This window comes from Cyphomyrmex costatus, unplaced genomic scaffold (genome assembly GCF_001594065.2).
Source record: "Cyphomyrmex costatus isolate MS0001 unplaced genomic scaffold, Ccosl1.0 scaffold193, whole genome shotgun sequence".
Taxonomy (NCBI): Eukaryota; Metazoa; Arthropoda; class Insecta; order Hymenoptera; family Formicidae; genus Cyphomyrmex; species Cyphomyrmex costatus.
The window spans coordinates 6,622,419-6,641,542 of record NW_017275965.1 but is presented as its reverse complement, the minus strand read 5'-3'; the positions used below and the strand labels follow the sequence as shown (position 1 = coordinate 6,641,542).

Here is a 19,124-nt window from a genome sequence, read left to right as displayed (position 1 = left end):
TTGGCTAAAAGTATCCAATTTTTGGTTGCGTCAGTCATCCGCAGTATAGTTGTTGCGACTGAAAAATGCTATGCCAGATTCAGCCAATCTTTTTTTTCAATGCAATAGTTATAACACAGGAAAAGAGACAAAGAATATTTGCTTTATTATATATGTATTTGCGTATTAATTATACGTAAGTTAATCTTCTACACGTATAAAGCTGTACTTATATATTATATAAGTTGGTACAAATCCGAGCTTTACGAGTTATTACTCGTTACACTTGACTTGCTCGTCGATAGCGAAGACGGATTTCTCGCGGAAACTTTAGCGAGAGAGTTTTCCATTCTGCTGATCAATTTTTGAAAGGTGTTCCTTTTGATCGCCCCACTGTTCTCAGGCGAATCCTCGATCTCGTCGCTTCCCTCGTTACCGCCACGTCTATTTGGCTCGGTGGAGCAGTTGAAGTCGCTCGTGACTCGTGATTTTCGGTTGACGGCAAATCGATTCCAGGCTTTTTTGTCTATGCTGACCGATTTAGCATCGTCGGTCTCTCTCTTGCCAGTGTCTCTTTGTCGTGCCGTGAAGTCGGCCCACAACGCTATATCGTCGTACAATTCTTCATTCTGATCGGTATCGTCGCGAATACACAAGTCGCTTTTTGGTGACTGATAATGCTCCAGCTCTTCTCGGGCATTCGTTTCCGATTCTGTATCCTGCGTCGCGTTGCATTCAGCTTCGTTTACTTTCGTACATAAATCCCGTGTCAACTGCAAGATTAGTTGCTACCGAAAAAGAATTTCAATTAAGCACATTTCTATTAATCGAACAAACGGACTCTTATCATCGTAGTTAGACATTTTACCTGCTCAGAATTTTTATGTTGTTCTTGATAGCCGCTAACATCGTCGTATAATTCTTGCGTTTCATCAGTACTTTGGCTTTCCGCGGGCAATTTTACTTGGTAAATTGGCCTCGGTGGAGGAGGATGATTATATTCCGGCAATTCCTCACTTTCGTCCGTCAAGGATCCTGCCTGGTGATCCTGTTTCGTTATTAGATCGGACACGTCGTCGTAAGTAGGCATTTTTCCCGTATCCAAAGGTGATGCTGGATTCGACGAAACTTTATTCTTGTAACGATATCTCTCTCTCTTGTCCGTTTCTTTGCTGGGACATTCTTTTCTGCTTAAAACTCTATCCAGAAAAGACTTTTTCGGTTGAAGCTTGCTCGATGTTTCTTTCTCGATCTTGACACGATCTTTGGCGGATCTCCCGTGTGGAATCAAGCTCTATATCGAAACAAAATGAATTTATGTTATTTTACTACATACCTTTGCACTTGCATTATTTCTACAAGTTTTGGTTAGTTATTTATTAGAGTAACTGTAATATTTGATTTAAAATTGCGTAAATATAGTTAAAAATAGTCGTAACTGTGCGAAAATACACAGATCGCGTAGTAAAATACTCTCGTATTCAACTGTGATAGCTCAAAATTCTTACAATTACAACTACGTTTACGCAATCATAGATCAGGCTTAATAGAGTAGTAAAAATTCACTTTTATCGCTTCACTGACAGAAAGAGAGAGTAACATTGGGCGCTTTCCAGCAAGAGACACAGATGACACAGTATAACACAGTGAATCATTACATCCTGTTGTTTGTAAATGTCAAACGAAGATGACACGATCACTGTGTCACACCGTGTCGCTTGCTGGAAAACATCAATTGTGTGTCTTCACAAAGCGTTAATTGCAATCATTAGAACTAGACTTACTTGCACATCGTCGTAAAACTCTTCTCTTTTCTCGATCGCCCCATCAACAGTAGCTACATCGATAGATGAATCGTTATCCAGGTTCCGTTTCGACTCGATCTTCGTAGCGTCTGTTCGCGAAAGTGTAACGATATCGTCGTACGTCTCTTGAGACGATACTGTGTCACAGGACTTACCCTCCTCCATCTTCTCATTTCTCTCGTTTTTTTCATTACGCGCACCAATGTCGTCGTACGCGATAGATTGCTTCCGATTCTCGTCATTAGCCTGCTTTTCTTTCGGCATTGCTACATTTTGATAACGCATTTCATTCCTCAGGTCTTCGATTCTGTGATAAATGTCATCATCGTCGTCGTCGTCACCCTCGACGGTCGCTCTGTAAGAGGATACCGTGAGACTATCGTTATCGGGAGGTAAAGAGGGAAGTCTTCGAGGTATTCGAGCAGGTAACGCAGGAGCCCTTTCATCTGCGTTCTCTTTTCGCTCAACTTTGTTATTCGCCAATTCGGCTTTGGCCGTTGAGTCATCGACGATAGCTAATTTTTCAGCATCTCGAGGTCGCGTTCCCTCGTTACTACAACTGTGATCCGTCAGCGGAGATTTGACGATAGCAGTCTGCCTTTTCTTTTCGCGAGCTTCCACTGCTTTGCTCCTTTCGCTCTCATTGTGACATTCCATTTCGCTGATCTTCGTTACCCATTGGTCCATGTCCTTGGGCGTCCTCGCGATAAACTGTAACGTTTCGTTTCCAGGGCTGTATATCTCGAAGGCTGATTCGCTCTTTTGTCGATCACGGGGAATCATGTTTGGTGCCGGGCGGGCTCTGTAACCCCGAATCGGATAGATCGCGTACGGTCGATTGTGCCGTTCGCTTCGATAGATGAGCAGGTGTGATCCAACCAATGCCATCCAGCAGGCACGGTTTTCCGATAGAAACAACTTCTTCCCTTCTTTCCTGTAGAGCGGGCCGCATTTGTGACACTTGCTTTTAATTTGCATCGCCGAAACGTTCTTGTAAATTCCGATCAGCGTCTGGCCCCCCTCGTCATGATCGTTGCTTTGCTTGAGATTCGTGACTGATGACACGCTCGCAGTCTGGAGAGAGCCGTTGTTTTCGAAGGTTTCGTAATAATCCTGATGAGTGTGCGTGCGAAGGATACTTTTCTTTTGAGATTCTTCCATTCCGACGTATTCTTCTGAATCGGTTTTACTCTTGGTCAACAATAAGCTTCTCGGTCCGGACTTCATATCCAAGTAAGGTTCCGGGGATGACGCTCGAGCCATTGTGACGCTTAGAGTGTTCTTCGATCGTATCAACAGCTTCTCCCGTAAGTTTTCGAGTATAAGTGGAAGCTGCGCATCGCCGAGACATTCCAGAAACGTTATCATTTCTGGCAACAGAAAAAAAATATATAGGGTGTTTCTTAAATAACGCCCATATAATCATAGTGCATTCCTGATAAAAAAAACAGTCAAAATATCTTTTATCGTTTTGCAACTTTCGTAATATTTTTTTTAATTACCCGCGCTGAAAGGAAAGATTGACTGCTGCAGCAAATCAGGTGGTAAAATATAGCATAGCGGTTTTAATTTGATTGTAGCAGCCATATTTTGCTTCAGCCTATATTCGCAATGTTACTATAGGATTTCGATATAGGCTAAAAATTTGACTGCTGCAATCAATTAAAAATGCTATGCCATATTCAGCCAATCTTCTTTTTCTTCAGCGCGATAAACCAAATGTTTGAAATCGATGCATATAAGACAACTTTAAGGTATTAAGAGTTCTTTGAGGAACGTCTTCAAAATATTTCACAAAACACTGAAAGATACCTTAAAATTGTTTTATGCATCTATTCGGCTATCTTTAGAAATTAATTTATATTATGGAAATTGCAAAATGATAGGAGACTTTTCGACTCATTTTTTTTATCAAGAATCTAGCACTATACGATTAGGTCGTTATTTAAGAAACACTATATATACATACACATCTCGTAAAGCGCATACAGAAGAGCACAACATTCAAGTCTACATTCATTTGCGCGAAAGATTAAAAAAAATTTCTTGTGTTTGCTGTTCTATTTAAATATACATACCTCGTAGTACTTGCAATATATCATTAATATTCATGTCGATTTCCATATTGTTGTACCTGTGCCAGCGCGCTCACGTGCTTGCTTTTAAGAAATAATTACGAAGAAGCCTGAAATTTACCGTCAAAAAGATTTATAACACAATGGTAAAGCTTACTATTTATATTAGCTAGTCAGCTCTATAATATACTGGAGCGCATCATCGAAGAGTAAAGGTGTTTCACTCAATTCCTAATAATGACACTCTAATGTAAACATTGTGATACTATTTTCTCTGTCAAGGACTCGTTGATTGGCTAATGATTTTTTTTTTGTAGAAAAGAGTCAGAAAAACAAGTATTTATTCACCTCCTTTTGCTCCTGTCGGGCTGCAGTTTTAACAGTGCGTTCTAGTATATTATAGAATTCACTCTGCGCTTATATTAGTGGTATTTTTATATCTTTTAGTTTCTACAGGATGTACCGCGAGATACAACCATTGCAGATAAGGCTTTATCAAGCATTTAAGTTTTCAACAGTATAAACCATATAAGTGAGATATTTCCTATCTCGTATCTATTGTTCTACATAATTTAACGTGTATTTACCGTAATAAAAATAGTTCATCAACAATGTAGAATATATAAAGTAATTGACGCAGTATGTATTAATTCAAGAATACAACGTAAAATATATTAAAGTTATACAACGTACAACGTATAATATATGTAGATGTTTTGCACCAGAAATGGAAAGAATGATAGTCATTAATATGACATGTAGATCGCCTTTCTATATCCGGCGCAAAAAGACGGCGTCGTCCAAGTCACTTCGATCCGAGTTATCGTTGTCTATTCAGACGAAGAATTCCTTGAGCGCTTTACTCGATGACGCGGCCGCGTTGCCCGTTGAGTTTTATTAACTTTCAACGATCAACCATTCGTCCGTCCACCTTAGATCACTCATTCTTTATTCCGCAAACTCTCAAAACCGCAAACTCACCGCCCTTTCGATCCATCCGCCATAGCTTTTGCTTAAACTTTAATTAATTTTCAGCTCTAATTAAATGTCAAACTTAGTGGCGTAGCACAAATTATAAGTAGAAACTGGAATTGGACTCTCTGCGAGCGGCAAGATAGAATATAATATGGAGGGATATACCGAAAAGGGAATTTATAAGAGAAAAAAAAATAGGATACTTGCCCTGAGACCACTCGAGAGAATCACGCAGGACGAAGAGATTCGTTTGAACCGCGTGCCTGCGCGGTTAAAATGAAAGGAACGTTGGTGGATAGAGGTGCGCTGAGTCTCGGATGACCCTCGGATTCGATATCGTCCATGTATCTTCAAGCGACTGTCGTCTCGTTAGAATTCAATTAGCGCGACGTGACACGTGCGAACGACGTAAGACGACTCCCGCAGAGACGTTCGTGCCCAGTCTCGTACGTCTCCGCGAGTTGGCTTTGCGATGTTGGCTCCGCCGCGCTTCTCCTACGCCTTTTTCACGATCTGACTCATTCATCGAGTCCCATCTCTCCGCTATCATTTCGTCGTCTGCCGTTCTCCGTTCTGCTCTCTCCTCACTCTTTCGTCATTTAAAACGATCATCAGTTTTAATTGATCGTTTCTTCTTCGTTGACGAAAGAAACAACAAGACTCACTCTTCTACTCTGCGTCCTCTCTATCTATAATCGCGATCTCGTAAGACGTTGTAAAATCACCGAAAGATCGATTGCATTTTCGTCGATCAATAGCAGATCAATAGAAAAATATAGTTAATTCGCTAATTCGTATGTTTGTTATATATGTATATTAATATGCTGTTGAATATACTTGACACAAAAGGATTCTTCTATGTAATGTAGCTTGCACTGTCCCTTTACTCGCGGCATAAAAAGTCAATAAGAAGATAATACAGACGCGAGTATTATTAAACATCCAAACCTAAACAATGTTTCTTATGAATCGTTTCTAACGAGAATATAGATTGCTATATGAATATCGTCAACTATAATGTTACTTTTGGCCATACTTATTAGTCAAAATAGAAGAATTACTTATTTTATTGACAGTTTTTGAAAGGTTTCAGATTGCCGCGCCACAGTTTTAAAAGTCATTGAAAGATACGCTCGTTTTACCTCTGTACGTGTGATATATTTTTAGCAAAAGTATATACATGATTATGTGAACATGTTGAACATAAGTAATTTAAATCTTACGTATAAGTATAAAAAATTAAAGAGTATAAAAAATTACAGAGTAATTATAATAACTTTATATGGCGTTTCTTTCAAAGTAATTCCCAAGGAACTTTACCACGGATTTTTTCTAATGGTTTGGCATAAACGTCGGTCGAAATTTCCGACATTTCCGGCCACTGATCGGCCTTGGCTTGCTCCACTTCCTGATCGACTTCTTTGTAGACTGATGTTCGTATGTCCTGAACACACAATAAATAATCAAAACACACTTATTATTTTGCGTTAGCTGTCGTCGTAAATTACAATTTGAGGCATAACTTTTGTTAATTTTAAAAAAGAATTTTAAAAATATATATATATATATATATTTAAAAATTTGAGAATATCTTTTTTTTTTAAGTATATACTTCGACTTCTTTTTCGGTCATAAGGCCTTTCTGTACGACTAGCTTGGCAAATAACATGATTGGGTCTTGCTCAGTTTGCACAGCCTTAATTTCTTCCCTACTACGATACGAGTAACCAGGATCGCTCATACTGTGTCCAAAATAACGATAAGTTGCCATTTCCAGCACAATTGGGCCGTTTCTGAGTGCGTAATCTCTGCTGAAGCGTATGGCTTCTCGTACATCCATGACTTTCATCCCATCAACCTATACACGACGGGATGTATGTACATCACGGATGTATACATGTAGCGCGGGTATTGGATGATGTAATAGACATGACATTACATCATCCAGAGAATGCTTTTTATTTTTTAAATAATAGAACAGAGCTGTTAGACAGAGCATGTGAAAGCTTGTAAGTATCCGCATTTACTTTTATTCCTGGTATGAGATCTCCGCGTGTATAAAGCCGAGTGTTGGCGGAATGTCGATGCACGGCTGTACCCATACCGTATCTATTATTTTCGCAGATGTAGACCGCCGGTAGATTCCAGAGCTTCGCCATGTTCCAAGCTTCATAAATTTGACCCTGCGAAGCTGCACCGTCGCCATACAACGTAAAGGATACGGCACCTGTGCCATTGTACTTGTGAGCTAAAGCTATACCGGTGCCGATAGGTACCTGATCGTAAGCGCTGATTAATAAACACTCGATGAGATTTAAGCCATGTGAACCGAAAATAATAAAAGTGAGAGCGCATTCACCTGTCCGCCGACGATACCGTCGCCACCGTAAAATCGCGGGGCGTACATGTGCATCGAACCACCCTTACCCTTGGCCGCACCTGTCTTACGACCCATGAGTTCCGCAAGAACTGAGCGACTCGAGATACCGAACACAACAGCGAAACCATGACATCTGTATGCCGTAATAACAGTATCTTGTTCAGCTAGAGCCATTTTCAGACCTACAGCTATAGCTTCCTATAGGATACATATTACAAATATCGTGTTGTCATCTTCTACTCACGATGTGTATAGTATGTCGCTCGACAATTATTGGTTCACGCTATCTGGATTTTTTTATCTACCTGACCAACGTATAAGTGTAAGAAGCCATTAATGAGCCGCTGCCTGTACAACTCTGCAGCTTTGTTCTCCATCCGACGTATGTAGTTCATTGTCTTCAGTGCATACGTAGCATCTTTTATATTTAATGTTGATTTCTGAAGCGGCCCTTTATCAAGCCGATATAAATCATATTTCTAAAAAAAGATTTTAATTAGAAAGACAGAAACAGGAGAGAAAAAAGAAGTCTGACAAAAATATTGCAGATACCGATTCTATAACAGCTTCTTTGGTAACGTTACGATGTAATAACAAGTTGTATCGCATCTTGATGCCGCGACGTCCAAGTGATAATCCTGACTTTGCCCATATTGAATGCATACTTGGTAATATCCGACACTTGACGTTTTTAAGATATTATCTTAACGCTTTCCAGAAGTTCGATGTCAGTCTCCCCAAGTCAATATTTATCGTTCAATTTTCTACAGCACATAACATTTTACTACATGTATCATACACATATTTTTTTCCTGCTTACAACTTGGTTCCTTGCTACACCAATTACTATTCGTAACAAATAAAACTATTTATTTTATAAGTAATTTGACATATTTGAAAAAGTTCCTCTTTTTTCCAAGATAACCGATTCAATTAAATTATCAATATTATTGATTTACAGTCTCGCATTCTCAATGCGATTTGATCAATTGCAAAATGACAATCGCATCATAAATACGTCAATGTAAACACATCCATGATGTAAGATGTAAAATAAAATAAAAAAATCAAGATCAATCGCAAGAACTATGTATACTTGAACAGTTTGATAATCAGTGACTTTTTAAAAGGAGACTATGTTAAAAAATACGTCAAATTTTGATTTAAAAAAAATAAAAAAGTCACGTATATACTATAAATAAAAGTTTAATTAAGATTAATTCTACTCGCGATATTGACATCTCGTATGCATTTGATTATGAAATGAGATCACAATGTTTGCTATATTTAATTCTCAAAAAAAAATCTTATAATTTTCACGGATACTACTTTATGTGTCATTGAAAGTTTCTCGCATATTATTTAGAAATTCTAATGAAATTGGAAACGACCTAAAAGAGACGGAAAGAATAAAGATATGTATAATGGGCTAGTATTTATCGAACCAACAATAAAAGCGTCCCAGTTACCTGCGCGTGATTAAAAAGTGGAACTATAATCTATTTTTTTCTTTTAGAATAAATATGCAGATTTTATTCTCATAAATCTCTTCTTAATTCTTATATATAGATGTGTATATATAATATAATACGAAGTTAAAAGCTTACGATATTCTCTCTCAACGTACGGATACGCTAATTACATTTATCAATATTCCAATATCGGTAATTGTATATAGGAACATTAGCACAATTATACGATTACATTAAATTCTAGATGAAATCAAGTGCCAAGTTTCTCTGTCGAGGACGACGTTTTAACAACATTTTCTTCGTGTGAAAAGGGTATAGCAGCTTTTGCGTAAATGGATCCGAACGCGTCGCATAAAACTGAGAAATGGAATGTTTCCGAATATCTCGGTGACTTTTCGAATCAACCAGGAAGGCGATAGCATCTCGCCACCATCGACGCGCATCTCGTTTTCGCGTTTCACGTATTTGCATCGATAATAGCTTTTCATCTCGAACAATGTGTCGGCTATGACGAGGACATGGTTGACGCTGATTTGTAGCTCGCAGCATCCAAGCATGCGTAGGCGCTGCTACGCGATCTATTTCGACCTATGCATTCGAAAATATAAATTAGATATCGTAGCTACTTAAAATATATGAGTCAACGTATCTCGATGTAGTCAATAACTGCATTCAGCAGAAAAGCTGCCTTGCAACTTTTATAACGTTCTTTTATATTTATTAATTTTGCCTTTAGTTATACCTTATTATATAGATCCAAATGTGTAAGCTAAGCATGTTAAAAAATTTTTCATCTGCAAAACTGTTTTTTTTTTTTTTTTGCTGAACGCAAAATAGCAAACGTAAATTTTCGTAAATCAATTGATCGAATAAAATAATCATATTTTTATCTCATATATGTGCATCGTTGCCTCTTATATCAGATAAATAAGCTAATATCTAATAAGTATTTGAGTATATATGCTTGAGACATACTTTGACACGCTTGAAACCTCGGCGACTGATTTGCAACGTTTGACTACGTGCCGCCGATGATACTTCAGTTTTTTGCTTTGGATTTCGTTCTTTGTCGGGATCACCAAACAGTCCTTTCGATTCTGCCACTTTGATCATGAAAAGCGAATTAAACTGCATCATTTCCTTTCGTTTTATTACAGCGATGAAACAACCTGGATCTAACATATGTTCGTTCGTTTCGCCATAAATTTCATCGATAGTCCCCACTTCGAACAAATCGCTATCGGGGATCTAACGATAATTTTATAATGAGTATTGATCGATAGTTATTAATAAGCGATAATTTTACGCGCGTATACTTATGAGTGATCTTACAACAATAGCAGTCGTATCTAACAACTTTTCATCTTCCTCGTCCTCCTGTTTGGACAAAAACATCTGTTCGTGTTGCGTTTGCGATTGGTCCTCCCAATGATCCCGCGATTGTTCCTGCTTAGGCATATCAGTTTTAATCGACTTTGAAATCTTTCCGTCTTTGGATAATGTCTTTCTCTTGGGCTGTAAGGCAACAAAGTATATACTATTTGAAAATAAATATGTAAAGAAAATATGTAATGTATTTAAAAGATACTTTTAGAACAAATCGTCGCCAACTCGATACAATAACGCAACCGTTAATTATAACTTATGATTATAATTATAATATTATAATTATAAATTACAATTAACGATTAAAATGGACATTTTTAACTTTGAAATTTAGAATTTATTATATGTCGTTCATTAGAGGAGTGTATATCATCGTTATTAAAATTGTTTTATCGTTGAGAATGACTTAAATTAGCCGAAACGTTCGAATATTAAGTTAAACATTAAAATTGTATTCGCTGACAGTATAACTGCAGTATTTTTCTCACTGGCCTTTTTTTATTAATAGTTTTATCTTATAATAAATATTGAGTCTGAAATTATTTCTTTTTGTTTTATAATCACATAAGTGAGTATAACAACAACGTTTTCCTCTTTATAAAGTAACTCAAATGCAGTCGGTAATTGCATATCCAGTCGATTTATAATAAATAGTATCTATCATACAAAAAGTTCACTTACAAGATGCTCACGAATGTATTTCTCCATCGCTAATTGATTGGCGTATTCGACAACTTGATGAATCATTTCCGTAGTTTCGGATGGCAAGATCGTATGCACCTCGTATATTAGAAACTGTATATTTGGTCTGGTTAGTGCATACTTGAGCGTGGAAAATTGTTCGGCCAGAAGAGCGCGGGGCTGTTTGATCCCACCCGCTGTATCACTGGTTAATGATTCTAATAAATTAATGTCACCACCGCGAGCAACGGCGAGATCGACGACGTCACGGACGCCGGTATAGCTGCACGGGGGAGTCGCCAGAATAACAGTAGCTCTTTCCAATTCGACGGACGGCGGTGATGAAATGTATCTAAAGATGAAGAATCATAACGTTTCCCAAGTTAATAGTAATTGTGACAATTAATCTATACGAGAGAACCAACTTACTTTTCTGAAAATATTCTGCATTGTTGCAGAGTGACGTCTAAAGTCGCGAGGTATGCTTCGTACTCGCAACGACGGTCTCCAACACCGAAAGCTAATAGTCTCCCGGCATCCTCGATATCGGCTAGGAGTCCGGCCAGATAACCAGTGTGACGAGGAGCGATCGAATGCGTGAGAACTACGGGACCACAAAGACGCGCAACACGTATCGCCTGCGCTAACGTAGCCGCTCCGAGACACAATGATCTTTCCTAAATAAAGGCTATTTTTCAATTTTTCATCCTTGCTAAGATATTTATCACTTCTTCCATAATTCTTCTTTTATTCACCATTTTCGAACAATCATAATACTGATCGTGTAATTTCTTTTTCACGTAGTTATTTTAGCAAATGAGAATTATATTTACCAGGAAGATAAATCGATGATCGCGTACCATGTCAGACACAGCGAGTTTCTCTCGTGCCTTATCATGCAAATTAATCATCTTCGGGCAAATTGGATCAAAGATGTACTTGTTTTCGTCGAGCTCCCCTGTTTCGGTATCATTACAGAGTTGAAGTTTTAGCTTCGACATATCCTTTATGAATTCGTTTTTACTCAATACTCTCATAGTGTTGATCCATCCGGAAGCGATCGCGCCTTCATCGGTCCAGCTTATTCCTTCCGCGATACGCAAGTGCGACGGGAGGAGCTCGTCTAGACATTGGTACATGAATATGTATGTAAAAGAAGGATACACTTGGATTTATCTGTATAAAGATTATTAATGTACATTTAAATGTGTACATAAAATGTACGCGTGTGTGTTGCGATCGTGTTTAAAATATTGTATTAATACACAGTTGACGCAATCAATGTGTGTTTATGAACAGACTCTATTCAACACACTATATTCTATATATATATTCGTAAAAATTTTCATGCAGATTGCAATTGAAAATGAGGAATAACCAAGAATGAGCGCTGAACCGCTGATACGAAGACGTGAGATGCTTGCCGCTAAATGCGTTTTTGCTTTCAAAAGTGCATCTTCAATGTCTTTTAATCCAACAGTCTGAAACAACACACAAAGGTATTAACATACTAGTAGTGTTAAATTGATACAAATATTAGTAAAATATTATTTTTATAGCTTCACTGTTGTCGCATGTTTGAAGCTACTTAATTTAGAACGCAAATGTTGATTAATTTAATTTACTGAGAACAAGCGTAAATTATAGTATATATAACACGTGTTTTTATACAAGTTTACAGTAAATAGCACCGAGATGGATAAAAAGACAAAGGAATAACACGAGAGGAGAATGGAAAGAAAGGAATTGCAGCAAACCTCGAATACTTTCTCTCGAGTCTCGCATGCACTCCCACGTCGATGGGCAAATTTTCTTCCCTGCATATCGTACAGTAGCAACCAGACTACTCGTTCTCGTTGTTTCAAAGCATTGTTTCTGTACCAAAAACCACCGTCTTCGAGTGTACGATTCAAAATGTTTTTATCTGAAAGTTTACAATGGAGGTTGATCGTGGATTGTAATAATAGATACACGATATACCGTAAATGTAGGTGACTTGGGACAGCATACTTTTGTTAAATTCAATCCTGGTGTCCATCTATGAGTCTCTAAGAAAGTTTAAATTTTTTATTTTCTTTAATAATTCATGGATGGATACTACGACTGGATTTAACAAAAATACATGCGTCCCAAAAGTTACCTACTGCACTATCTCAAGTCATCTTACATTTGCGATACCTATTATTGATAAAACACATTATTAGCGTTTTCTATGAAAATCGTAGAAGCTTCTTTGCGTTCGCGAAAAGAAATGAAAAACTTTTTTCTGTACATTCACCGCGCATTCAAAAACTATATAATATCTCACATCTCAGAACGTCGTATACTAAACCAAAGACGCGTCTCATTTCGGCCTCGTTGGCATAATTTTGTGAGGGTCGCGCATTTTGCAGAACTTCGGCCGCCAAAAGGATATCGTTGATGCGCCAGCCCGGCTCGATCCGAGCTTCCGTCATGGAGCCTCCAGTCCCCGATATAGCATTCGAGGAACCGACGATATTTTGACTTTCGTCTCTTCTACCTTTCGGAAGATGCCCTTTTTTCTTGGGTCCCCTAGGACGCCATTCCCAATCTTGCGAATTCTTGCGAGTTATGCACCGTTCAGAATCTTCCATCCTCAAACAATTAAAAGATCCTCGTATGCAATTCTTTCTATCGAATTAGATTATTGTATCTATATCTTTATAATCATGAATATCTCGCATATGCTCGATTGTATAAATAAGGTAGCTGTTACGTATATAAAATAAACTTTCCTAATATATTAATTATAGGAGCAATTATAGGGGACCTTCCAGTAAGATGCAAAAATTATTTTCAATCTTCGTTCAATCATGGTTGGTTCGATATTGAATGAAAGATAAAAACAGAATGACTGTTGTATGAATATATCTTGCGTGTCTATTGTTAAAAAAAGCGCCCAATGTTTGTTTTTACTAATATATAGATTAATTCTTAATATCTTTTGGTTTAACTTGCTTTTTTCAGCTCTATATATAATAAGAATTAGAAAAGCATAGAGATTAAATTAAATCGAGATTAAAGTTTATCTACATTAGTAGAAATGGACGTTGTTTGTATAAAATCACTAAAAAAAAAAATGAACATAATAAATCTTTTCTGTTACATGACGTGACGTTTCGTATCTTACCTTTTATCTTGAGTTGGCTCAGCGTCTTTTTCCCTTTGCAACTCGACGAGACTGTGATAAACTCGATGACGCCATTCTTCATCGCTGGGCAGTATTAGTTTTTCGAGTTCTTTGTTACGTAGCTCATCGCTAAGAAGACTAAAATTCGGTATCTGCGTCGTAAGAAGAAGTCGAAATATCTTTGCGTAGAGCGTGAATATACTAGTTTTACGAGTCTCGGTATCAACGACAATTTCAATTTCATTGACATCGTCGAGCGATTTGTCAGACGAATCGCTGGTCGACATTGCTTTAATTACTAGTGCGAACTCCCGAGAGCATCCGAGAGTCCTGAGAAGCGTCGTACCACGAGAATTGCAGATGCTTCAATACTGACAATTAAATAGTACCGCCGTCAGACAGTGCAGACTGCTGCATATGCCACGAAGAAAGCTTAACAACGATGGAAAGCACGTTAAGTGAAGGAAAGCACGCTTTAAGAGAAGCACAATTATAGTGTGTCAATCAAGAGAAGCAATCCAGACGGAAGCGCATCTAAAACATGCGGCACGCGAGCGAAAACTCTATAGCTTTAATTGCTAATAGTACGGTGCGGCAGTAAGCACCTGCAGCAATTGCTCGTTTACGACGCAAACTGTCTTTCTCTCTCGTTACCGTCGTGACCGCCCTGGTGATCGTCTAGCGAAAAGTCAAGAGAAGACTGAAGATACCAAGTCCGAGTCGTCCGTGTCGCGCGACATCGCGTGCTTTGGAAGCGTATCCTACGAAATTACATCTTGGACTCTTATCAGGTCGAAACGACTATTTTTACGCTATCACCGTAGTCGTCTATCAAATATAGCAATATCCTTTTTTTTTTTCATCTGCCTATCCGCCCATCCATTTGTGTGTCATTGAATATTATCGAAATTGCAGTGAAAATTTTCAAGTTGTACAAAGATAGTAACAATTATTTAAATTTAAATTCAAAAAATAATCATGAGTTAAATCCAACGTTATTACAAGGAAAATAATTGAAAATTTAAAATCTAAAGTTTCCCTAAGAAGATACGTTCATTTTTTCATTCCTTAATATAGATACATGTAGTAGTTGTATCTCAAAGTGTCGTCATACTACATAAAGTTGATTAGAACACGCGATCACATGAGAAAACGCAACGTGAGAAAATGCGGATAATTTTATTAATTTTATTGCAATTTTATTTTTGATTAAGAGATAGCATTGAAGGAGTACCGCAAACATGTAGATTTGAATAGTCAAAGTTACGATCGATATGAGAGAAAAATACGCAGAGAAAAAGGAATATCTAAAAGAATATTCGCGCTGGCGCGCGATATCCCATCTTTTTTACATATATACGTACAATACGTATAATTTATCACGTATTATATAGGCGATATTCAATGATCCCGTATCGAATTACGTCTCGTGCACGAGATCAAATATTCGTTTTCACTAGACTAAAAGAAAGACAATAGACAGCTATCACGTACGTGCCCGATCGATCATCTTAGAATGACGGTGGCAGGTACGATCGTGCTGTTGACACAATTCCAAAGGAGTGAACGACTAATATTCACGTTACATACGTCGCATATGTTAGGATACCAAATGTTATGATGCTACATTAGAATAATTATGTATTAGAAAGTATGATGATAAATTGTATTAGAGATTGATAATGGGATTCTTCGCTCATATACTTTGTAAGTATAATAAGTGAGACACATGATGGTTTTATTTAATAACATCGTTACAAATCAAAACTGTGAGATAAATATTATATTTATATAAAATATATTAATTTTAAACGACTATATATAAAAAGGCACATTATACTTACAGTTTATTATACATATATATATGCATGTGTGTAAAATCTTTTCTATTTTAGCTGTACATTTTTAAGTCTCTTTCTTCATTTTCATTCGTCGAATCGACTATTTATTAGTTTAAAAGAAGAAGAAAAAATAAAACTTAATAAAACGTAAAAAAGTACAGCTAAAAATCCATATCAATACATAAAATTTCTTCTTACGTTAGGCCTTTGACCTGTGTTACACCCCTCTCATATACTTGTGCGCACGCTGCTTATTCAATTATCACAAGCATATGAGACGTTAAATTTCTTTTTTTATAAATAACTCTTCAATGGCAGTTTAATAAGTAAGAATTATTTCGCGATTGTTAGAATAGTTAGACTATTATCTTTAGTAATACATTTGCGCGTAAAGCTAATTGATTAAATACATCAATTAATTCATCCCTTTATATTTCGTAAAGAGATTATATAACACGCGAAGCGTAGATTTCAAATCCAGGTTTACGATATCTGTAAGAGAGACGTTTAAATATATAAAATAAAAAAAAATGATAAGATTAGAATGTTAACGACTGATTGCAGAAATTACAAACCTTCAGGACGAGCTTTTGGTTTCGGTAATCCAATGTCTCGCATAATGTCAAATGCAAATGAAACATTATGAACCTTTTGGTCAATGGTTCTTGGTGTCAAATGAAAGCTGCCTAACGGAACAAAGAAACCTTCTAAGAGACCGAGCAGGAGAATTAAGAAAACACCATCGTGAAATTGAGTATCCAGATCAGTTAGTTCCAAATGCACTTTGCTTAAATGCTTATTAACAAATGTTACCAATGACTGAAAAAGAAGATAGCAAATGTAAGAAAGAAGAAAGACAACAGTCACAAATATAATCGCTATAATAAGCTTACTTTTTTTACAACGGCCAATTTGTCGGGTGCGTGATCGAAAAGAGTATCAAATGCATCACGCTCGCAACGCATACCCAAATCGTCGTACGTTGTTGTTAATTCTTCTCTTACTGTTCTATGTATTAACTGACCATCCTTTTTACGTACTACAACTACTTGAACAGCAACTCTTTCTGGCAATCTAACGGGAGCACGAAAGAGCCGTGCTAGACCAACCAGCAAATGCAAAATCGCAACGATATTTTTCGAATGTACAGATTCGACGCTCCATTTATAAGGTGGATATCGACCCAGAACACGATTAGCAGCAGACAAAACAACAGCAAGTTTTTGCTTCTGTCCTTCTTCAGATTGAGTTACTTCAGGTACATCCAATTTCTCCCCAGTTAGTTTTTCTAAAAAAAAATGTTAAGTTGAGCAAAGTATTATTCTGAATTTATCTTGTGATCATGAGTATATATTTATACCTAAAAGTTTTTGCAGCACTTGTCCGTCATAAAGATCTTCTACGATATCTTTCACAATAATTCGCTGATCAGCCAATTCATCATTGATCCATTCGATCAAGACGAGTATCAATTCTCGTAGCTTAGAGTCTTCTAAACATTTTGGTTCTATCATAGAACGTTCTTCGTTCTCATCAAGAGCGTACTCCTCTGGTGGCATGTCAGGATTAGCGGCATACCCTGGTGAATCAATCGCGTATTTTCCTTCTTCCTGAACATCTTTCACTAAAAAAATTGTAATCTTGTTACACATAAATTCCTCAAGTTACAATCCTTGCTCTTTAATTAAAAATGTATAGTTAAATTAATTAAAAAATTTATTACAGAGAGTATGAGAATTAATTATAGATGTACATGTATCTATATAGTAAATGTCACATAATTTATTTATCTAAGACGAATATAGACTAAAAAAACGGAGTTTTTCTATTTTTAAACAACTCCAATTTTCCTCATTTGTCAAACATATCTCGCTCCGTATAAGGATATAAGCTTCGGAAAATGACGTAACCAAATATGTGCAAATTTAGACTGGTTATAACATGTGAGAGTTAGACGATACCTTCTTTAATACGTTTCTTCCGTCCAAGAGTTCCGATTTTATCCCAAAAGCTTTCTTCCTTGTCCTCTTTCTTCGTGGAAACCGGGATTCGAGGTGACTTGGGTCGAGGAGACGCCATTATTCTCCTTATTCTCCTTATTCTTGTTTCTCATACGTAGCAACATCTAGCTCGTTCTCTGTTTCCTTAGGCCGTGCGCACAATGGAGAAAATATTAGAAGTAAAATAAATATTAAAATTTCAACCAATCAGAGCTGTGTACTGATATAACAGGTTTATGATAGGTTAAAACAGCCTTATTGCTATCGCTATCGCTATTCCCACGCATTGTGTCTGAGGCTTAATATTTGTTCCATACAAGTTTCTTTCTAATTTGGACTAATTGAACGAACTGAACGAATTTAAGAAATATTAAACCAAAGAGAAAGACCGGAGAATGGACATCCCAGCCTTCTTCGAGTATCAAACCTCATAGGGTAATGTACACGTTTTTGAGATTCTCTTCCATACTATTACGTGGGTTAGACAAGGATAAATAATTGATTGTTCATCCTTGTCTAATCTATGTAACAGTATGGAAGAGAACCACCAAAACGTGGACATTACCCTACGAGATTTGGTACACGAAAAAGGCCGAGATGTCACTTTTGTGAAGTTGGCGCAGTTGGCGCCTGGTATTTCAAAAATAAAATTTTTCCCGAGAGTCCTCTGAAGTACCTGTCCAAAATAAAAAATTTTTATAGGCGTATAATATTATTTTTAATATTTGGTAATATTCTAGATATTCTCAGAATATTTAAATAACATTAAAAAAATATTTTATTACAATTATATGTATAATATTAAATAATATTCTTGAAATATTATAATAGATGGTTATGCATATATATGTATATCCACTTTTGAGCTACGTTCCAATTAACTCTCATAAAGCTCACGAGTAATGTTTTTCCTTGTTTAACGTTTGATAAACAACAAGGATGAAATGATAATAAGGATTTCATGAGCGGGTGAGCGTAAAGTGGAACGCAGCCTTGATAATATCAGAGCCGGCTTAAGGTATTTTTGACCCAGGGACTGATGTTGAAACGGGGCCTCCTTTATTCATAAGAATTGTTTTATAGCAGTATAGATACTAAAATATACGTATATCTATTTTTAATAAAAGTTATTTATTAAATAATAACAACAATAATAACAAAATATAAACATATTTTGTATTTTCTGTTTAAGATTTTTAAGAAGTGTGATTGTTCGGGGTATTATTTTTATTTTTATCAATGAAATACAATTTTAAGCTATAAGGTTAAGAGGCCCCCTAAAAAAATAGAGGGCTCGGGGTTTAGCCCCTCCCCCCTCCGCCCTTAATCTATACCTGAATATCACACATGATTATTAAAAATAACATTGTTTATTGTTA

General features: G+C 36.8%; 4 protein-coding genes across 4 annotated transcripts; all 4 read right to left on the bottom strand.

Moving 5' to 3' along the window:
* Window positions 1-166: 166 nt before the first annotated feature.
* On the bottom strand, window positions 167-4,609 carry LOC108772760 (blown fuse). Its single transcript, XM_018538369.1, has 5 exons — window positions 4,553-4,609; window positions 3,863-3,969; window positions 1,764-3,154; window positions 848-1,273; window positions 167-767 (listed from the first exon to the last, which is right to left on the bottom strand). The coding sequence occupies exons 2-5, from the start codon at window positions 3,906-3,908 to the stop codon at window positions 243-245; spliced, it is 2,388 nt and encodes a 795-aa protein (XP_018393871.1). The 5' UTR covers window positions 3,909-3,969; window positions 4,553-4,609; the 3' UTR covers window positions 167-242.
* A 1,486-nt stretch (window positions 4,610-6,095) lies between these two features.
* On the bottom strand, window positions 6,096-8,049 carry LOC108772694 (pyruvate dehydrogenase E1 component subunit alpha, mitochondrial). Its single transcript, XM_018538282.1, has 6 exons — window positions 7,767-8,049; window positions 7,520-7,693; window positions 7,194-7,412; window positions 6,862-7,110; window positions 6,447-6,692; window positions 6,096-6,278 (listed from the first exon to the last, which is right to left on the bottom strand). The coding sequence occupies exons 1-6, from the start codon at window positions 7,875-7,877 to the stop codon at window positions 6,129-6,131; spliced, it is 1,149 nt and encodes a 382-aa protein (XP_018393784.1). The 5' UTR covers window positions 7,878-8,049; the 3' UTR covers window positions 6,096-6,128.
* An 877-nt stretch (window positions 8,050-8,926) lies between these two features.
* On the bottom strand, window positions 8,927-14,191 carry LOC108772667 (uncharacterized). Its single transcript, XM_018538240.1, has 10 exons — window positions 13,905-14,191; window positions 13,062-13,405; window positions 12,511-12,677; window positions 12,132-12,234; window positions 11,587-11,876; window positions 11,183-11,430; window positions 10,754-11,105; window positions 10,019-10,201; window positions 9,662-9,934; window positions 8,927-9,274 (listed from the first exon to the last, which is right to left on the bottom strand). The coding sequence occupies exons 1-10, from the start codon at window positions 14,189-14,191 to the stop codon at window positions 8,927-8,929; spliced, it is 2,595 nt and encodes an 864-aa protein (XP_018393742.1).
* A 1,686-nt stretch (window positions 14,192-15,877) lies between these two features.
* parvin (beta-parvin) lies at window positions 15,878-17,875 on the bottom strand. The gene is made up of 5 exons (XM_018538421.1): window positions 17,707-17,875; window positions 17,106-17,369; window positions 16,639-17,033; window positions 16,321-16,564; window positions 15,878-16,237 (listed from the first exon to the last, which is right to left on the bottom strand). Exons 1-5 carry the CDS (start codon window positions 17,822-17,824, stop codon window positions 16,161-16,163), a joined length of 1,098 nt encoding a protein of 365 aa, XP_018393923.1. The 5' UTR covers window positions 17,825-17,875; the 3' UTR covers window positions 15,878-16,160.
* Window positions 17,876-19,124: the final 1,249 nt, after the last annotated feature.

Excerpts from the sequence above, each read along its gene's own strand:
- LOC108772760 (XM_018538369.1), bottom strand. The coding sequence starts at position 3,908 with ATGGAAATCGACATGAATATTAATGATATATTGCAAGTACTACGAG. Across the intron at positions 3,155-3,862 it reads TATATTGCAAGTACTACGAG|AAATGATAACGTTTCTGGAA; the intron begins GTATGTATATTT and ends TTCTGTTGCCAG. Across the intron at positions 768-847 it reads AACATAAAAATTCTGAGCAG|CAACTAATCTTGCAGTTGAC; the intron begins GTAAAATGTCTA and ends CTTTTTCGGTAG.
- LOC108772694 (XM_018538282.1), bottom strand. The coding sequence starts at position 7,877 with ATGCATTCAATATGGGCAAAGTCAGGATTATCACTTGGACGTCGCGGC. Across the intron at positions 7,413-7,519 it reads TACACTTATACGTTGGTCAG|GAAGCTATAGCTGTAGGTCT; the intron begins GTAGATAAAAAA and ends TGTATCCTATAG. Across the intron at positions 6,279-6,446 it reads TGACCGAAAAAGAAGTCGAA|GACATACGAACATCAGTCTA; the intron begins GTATATACTTAA and ends TTGTGTGTTCAG.
- LOC108772667 (XM_018538240.1), bottom strand. The coding sequence starts at position 14,191 with ATGTCGACCAGCGATTCGTCTGACAAATCGCTCGACGATGTCAATGAA. Across the intron at positions 13,406-13,904 it reads GAGCCAACTCAAGATAAAAG|AAAGAATTGCATACGAGGAT; the intron begins GTAAGATACGAA and ends CTAATTCGATAG. Across the intron at positions 9,935-10,018 it reads TAGATACGACTGCTATTGTT|ATCCCCGATAGCGATTTGTT; the intron begins GTAAGATCACTC and ends AATTATCGTTAG.
- parvin (XM_018538421.1), bottom strand. The coding sequence starts at position 17,824 with ATGGCGTCTCCTCGACCCAAGTCACCTCGAATCCCGGTTTCCACGAAG. Across the intron at positions 17,034-17,105 it reads AGTGCTGCAAAAACTTTTAG|AAAAACTAACTGGGGAGAAA; the intron begins GTATAAATATAT and ends ATTTTTTTTTAG. Across the intron at positions 16,565-16,638 it reads AATTGGCCGTTGTAAAAAAA|TCATTGGTAACATTTGTTAA; the intron begins GTAAGCTTATTA and ends CTTCTTTTTCAG.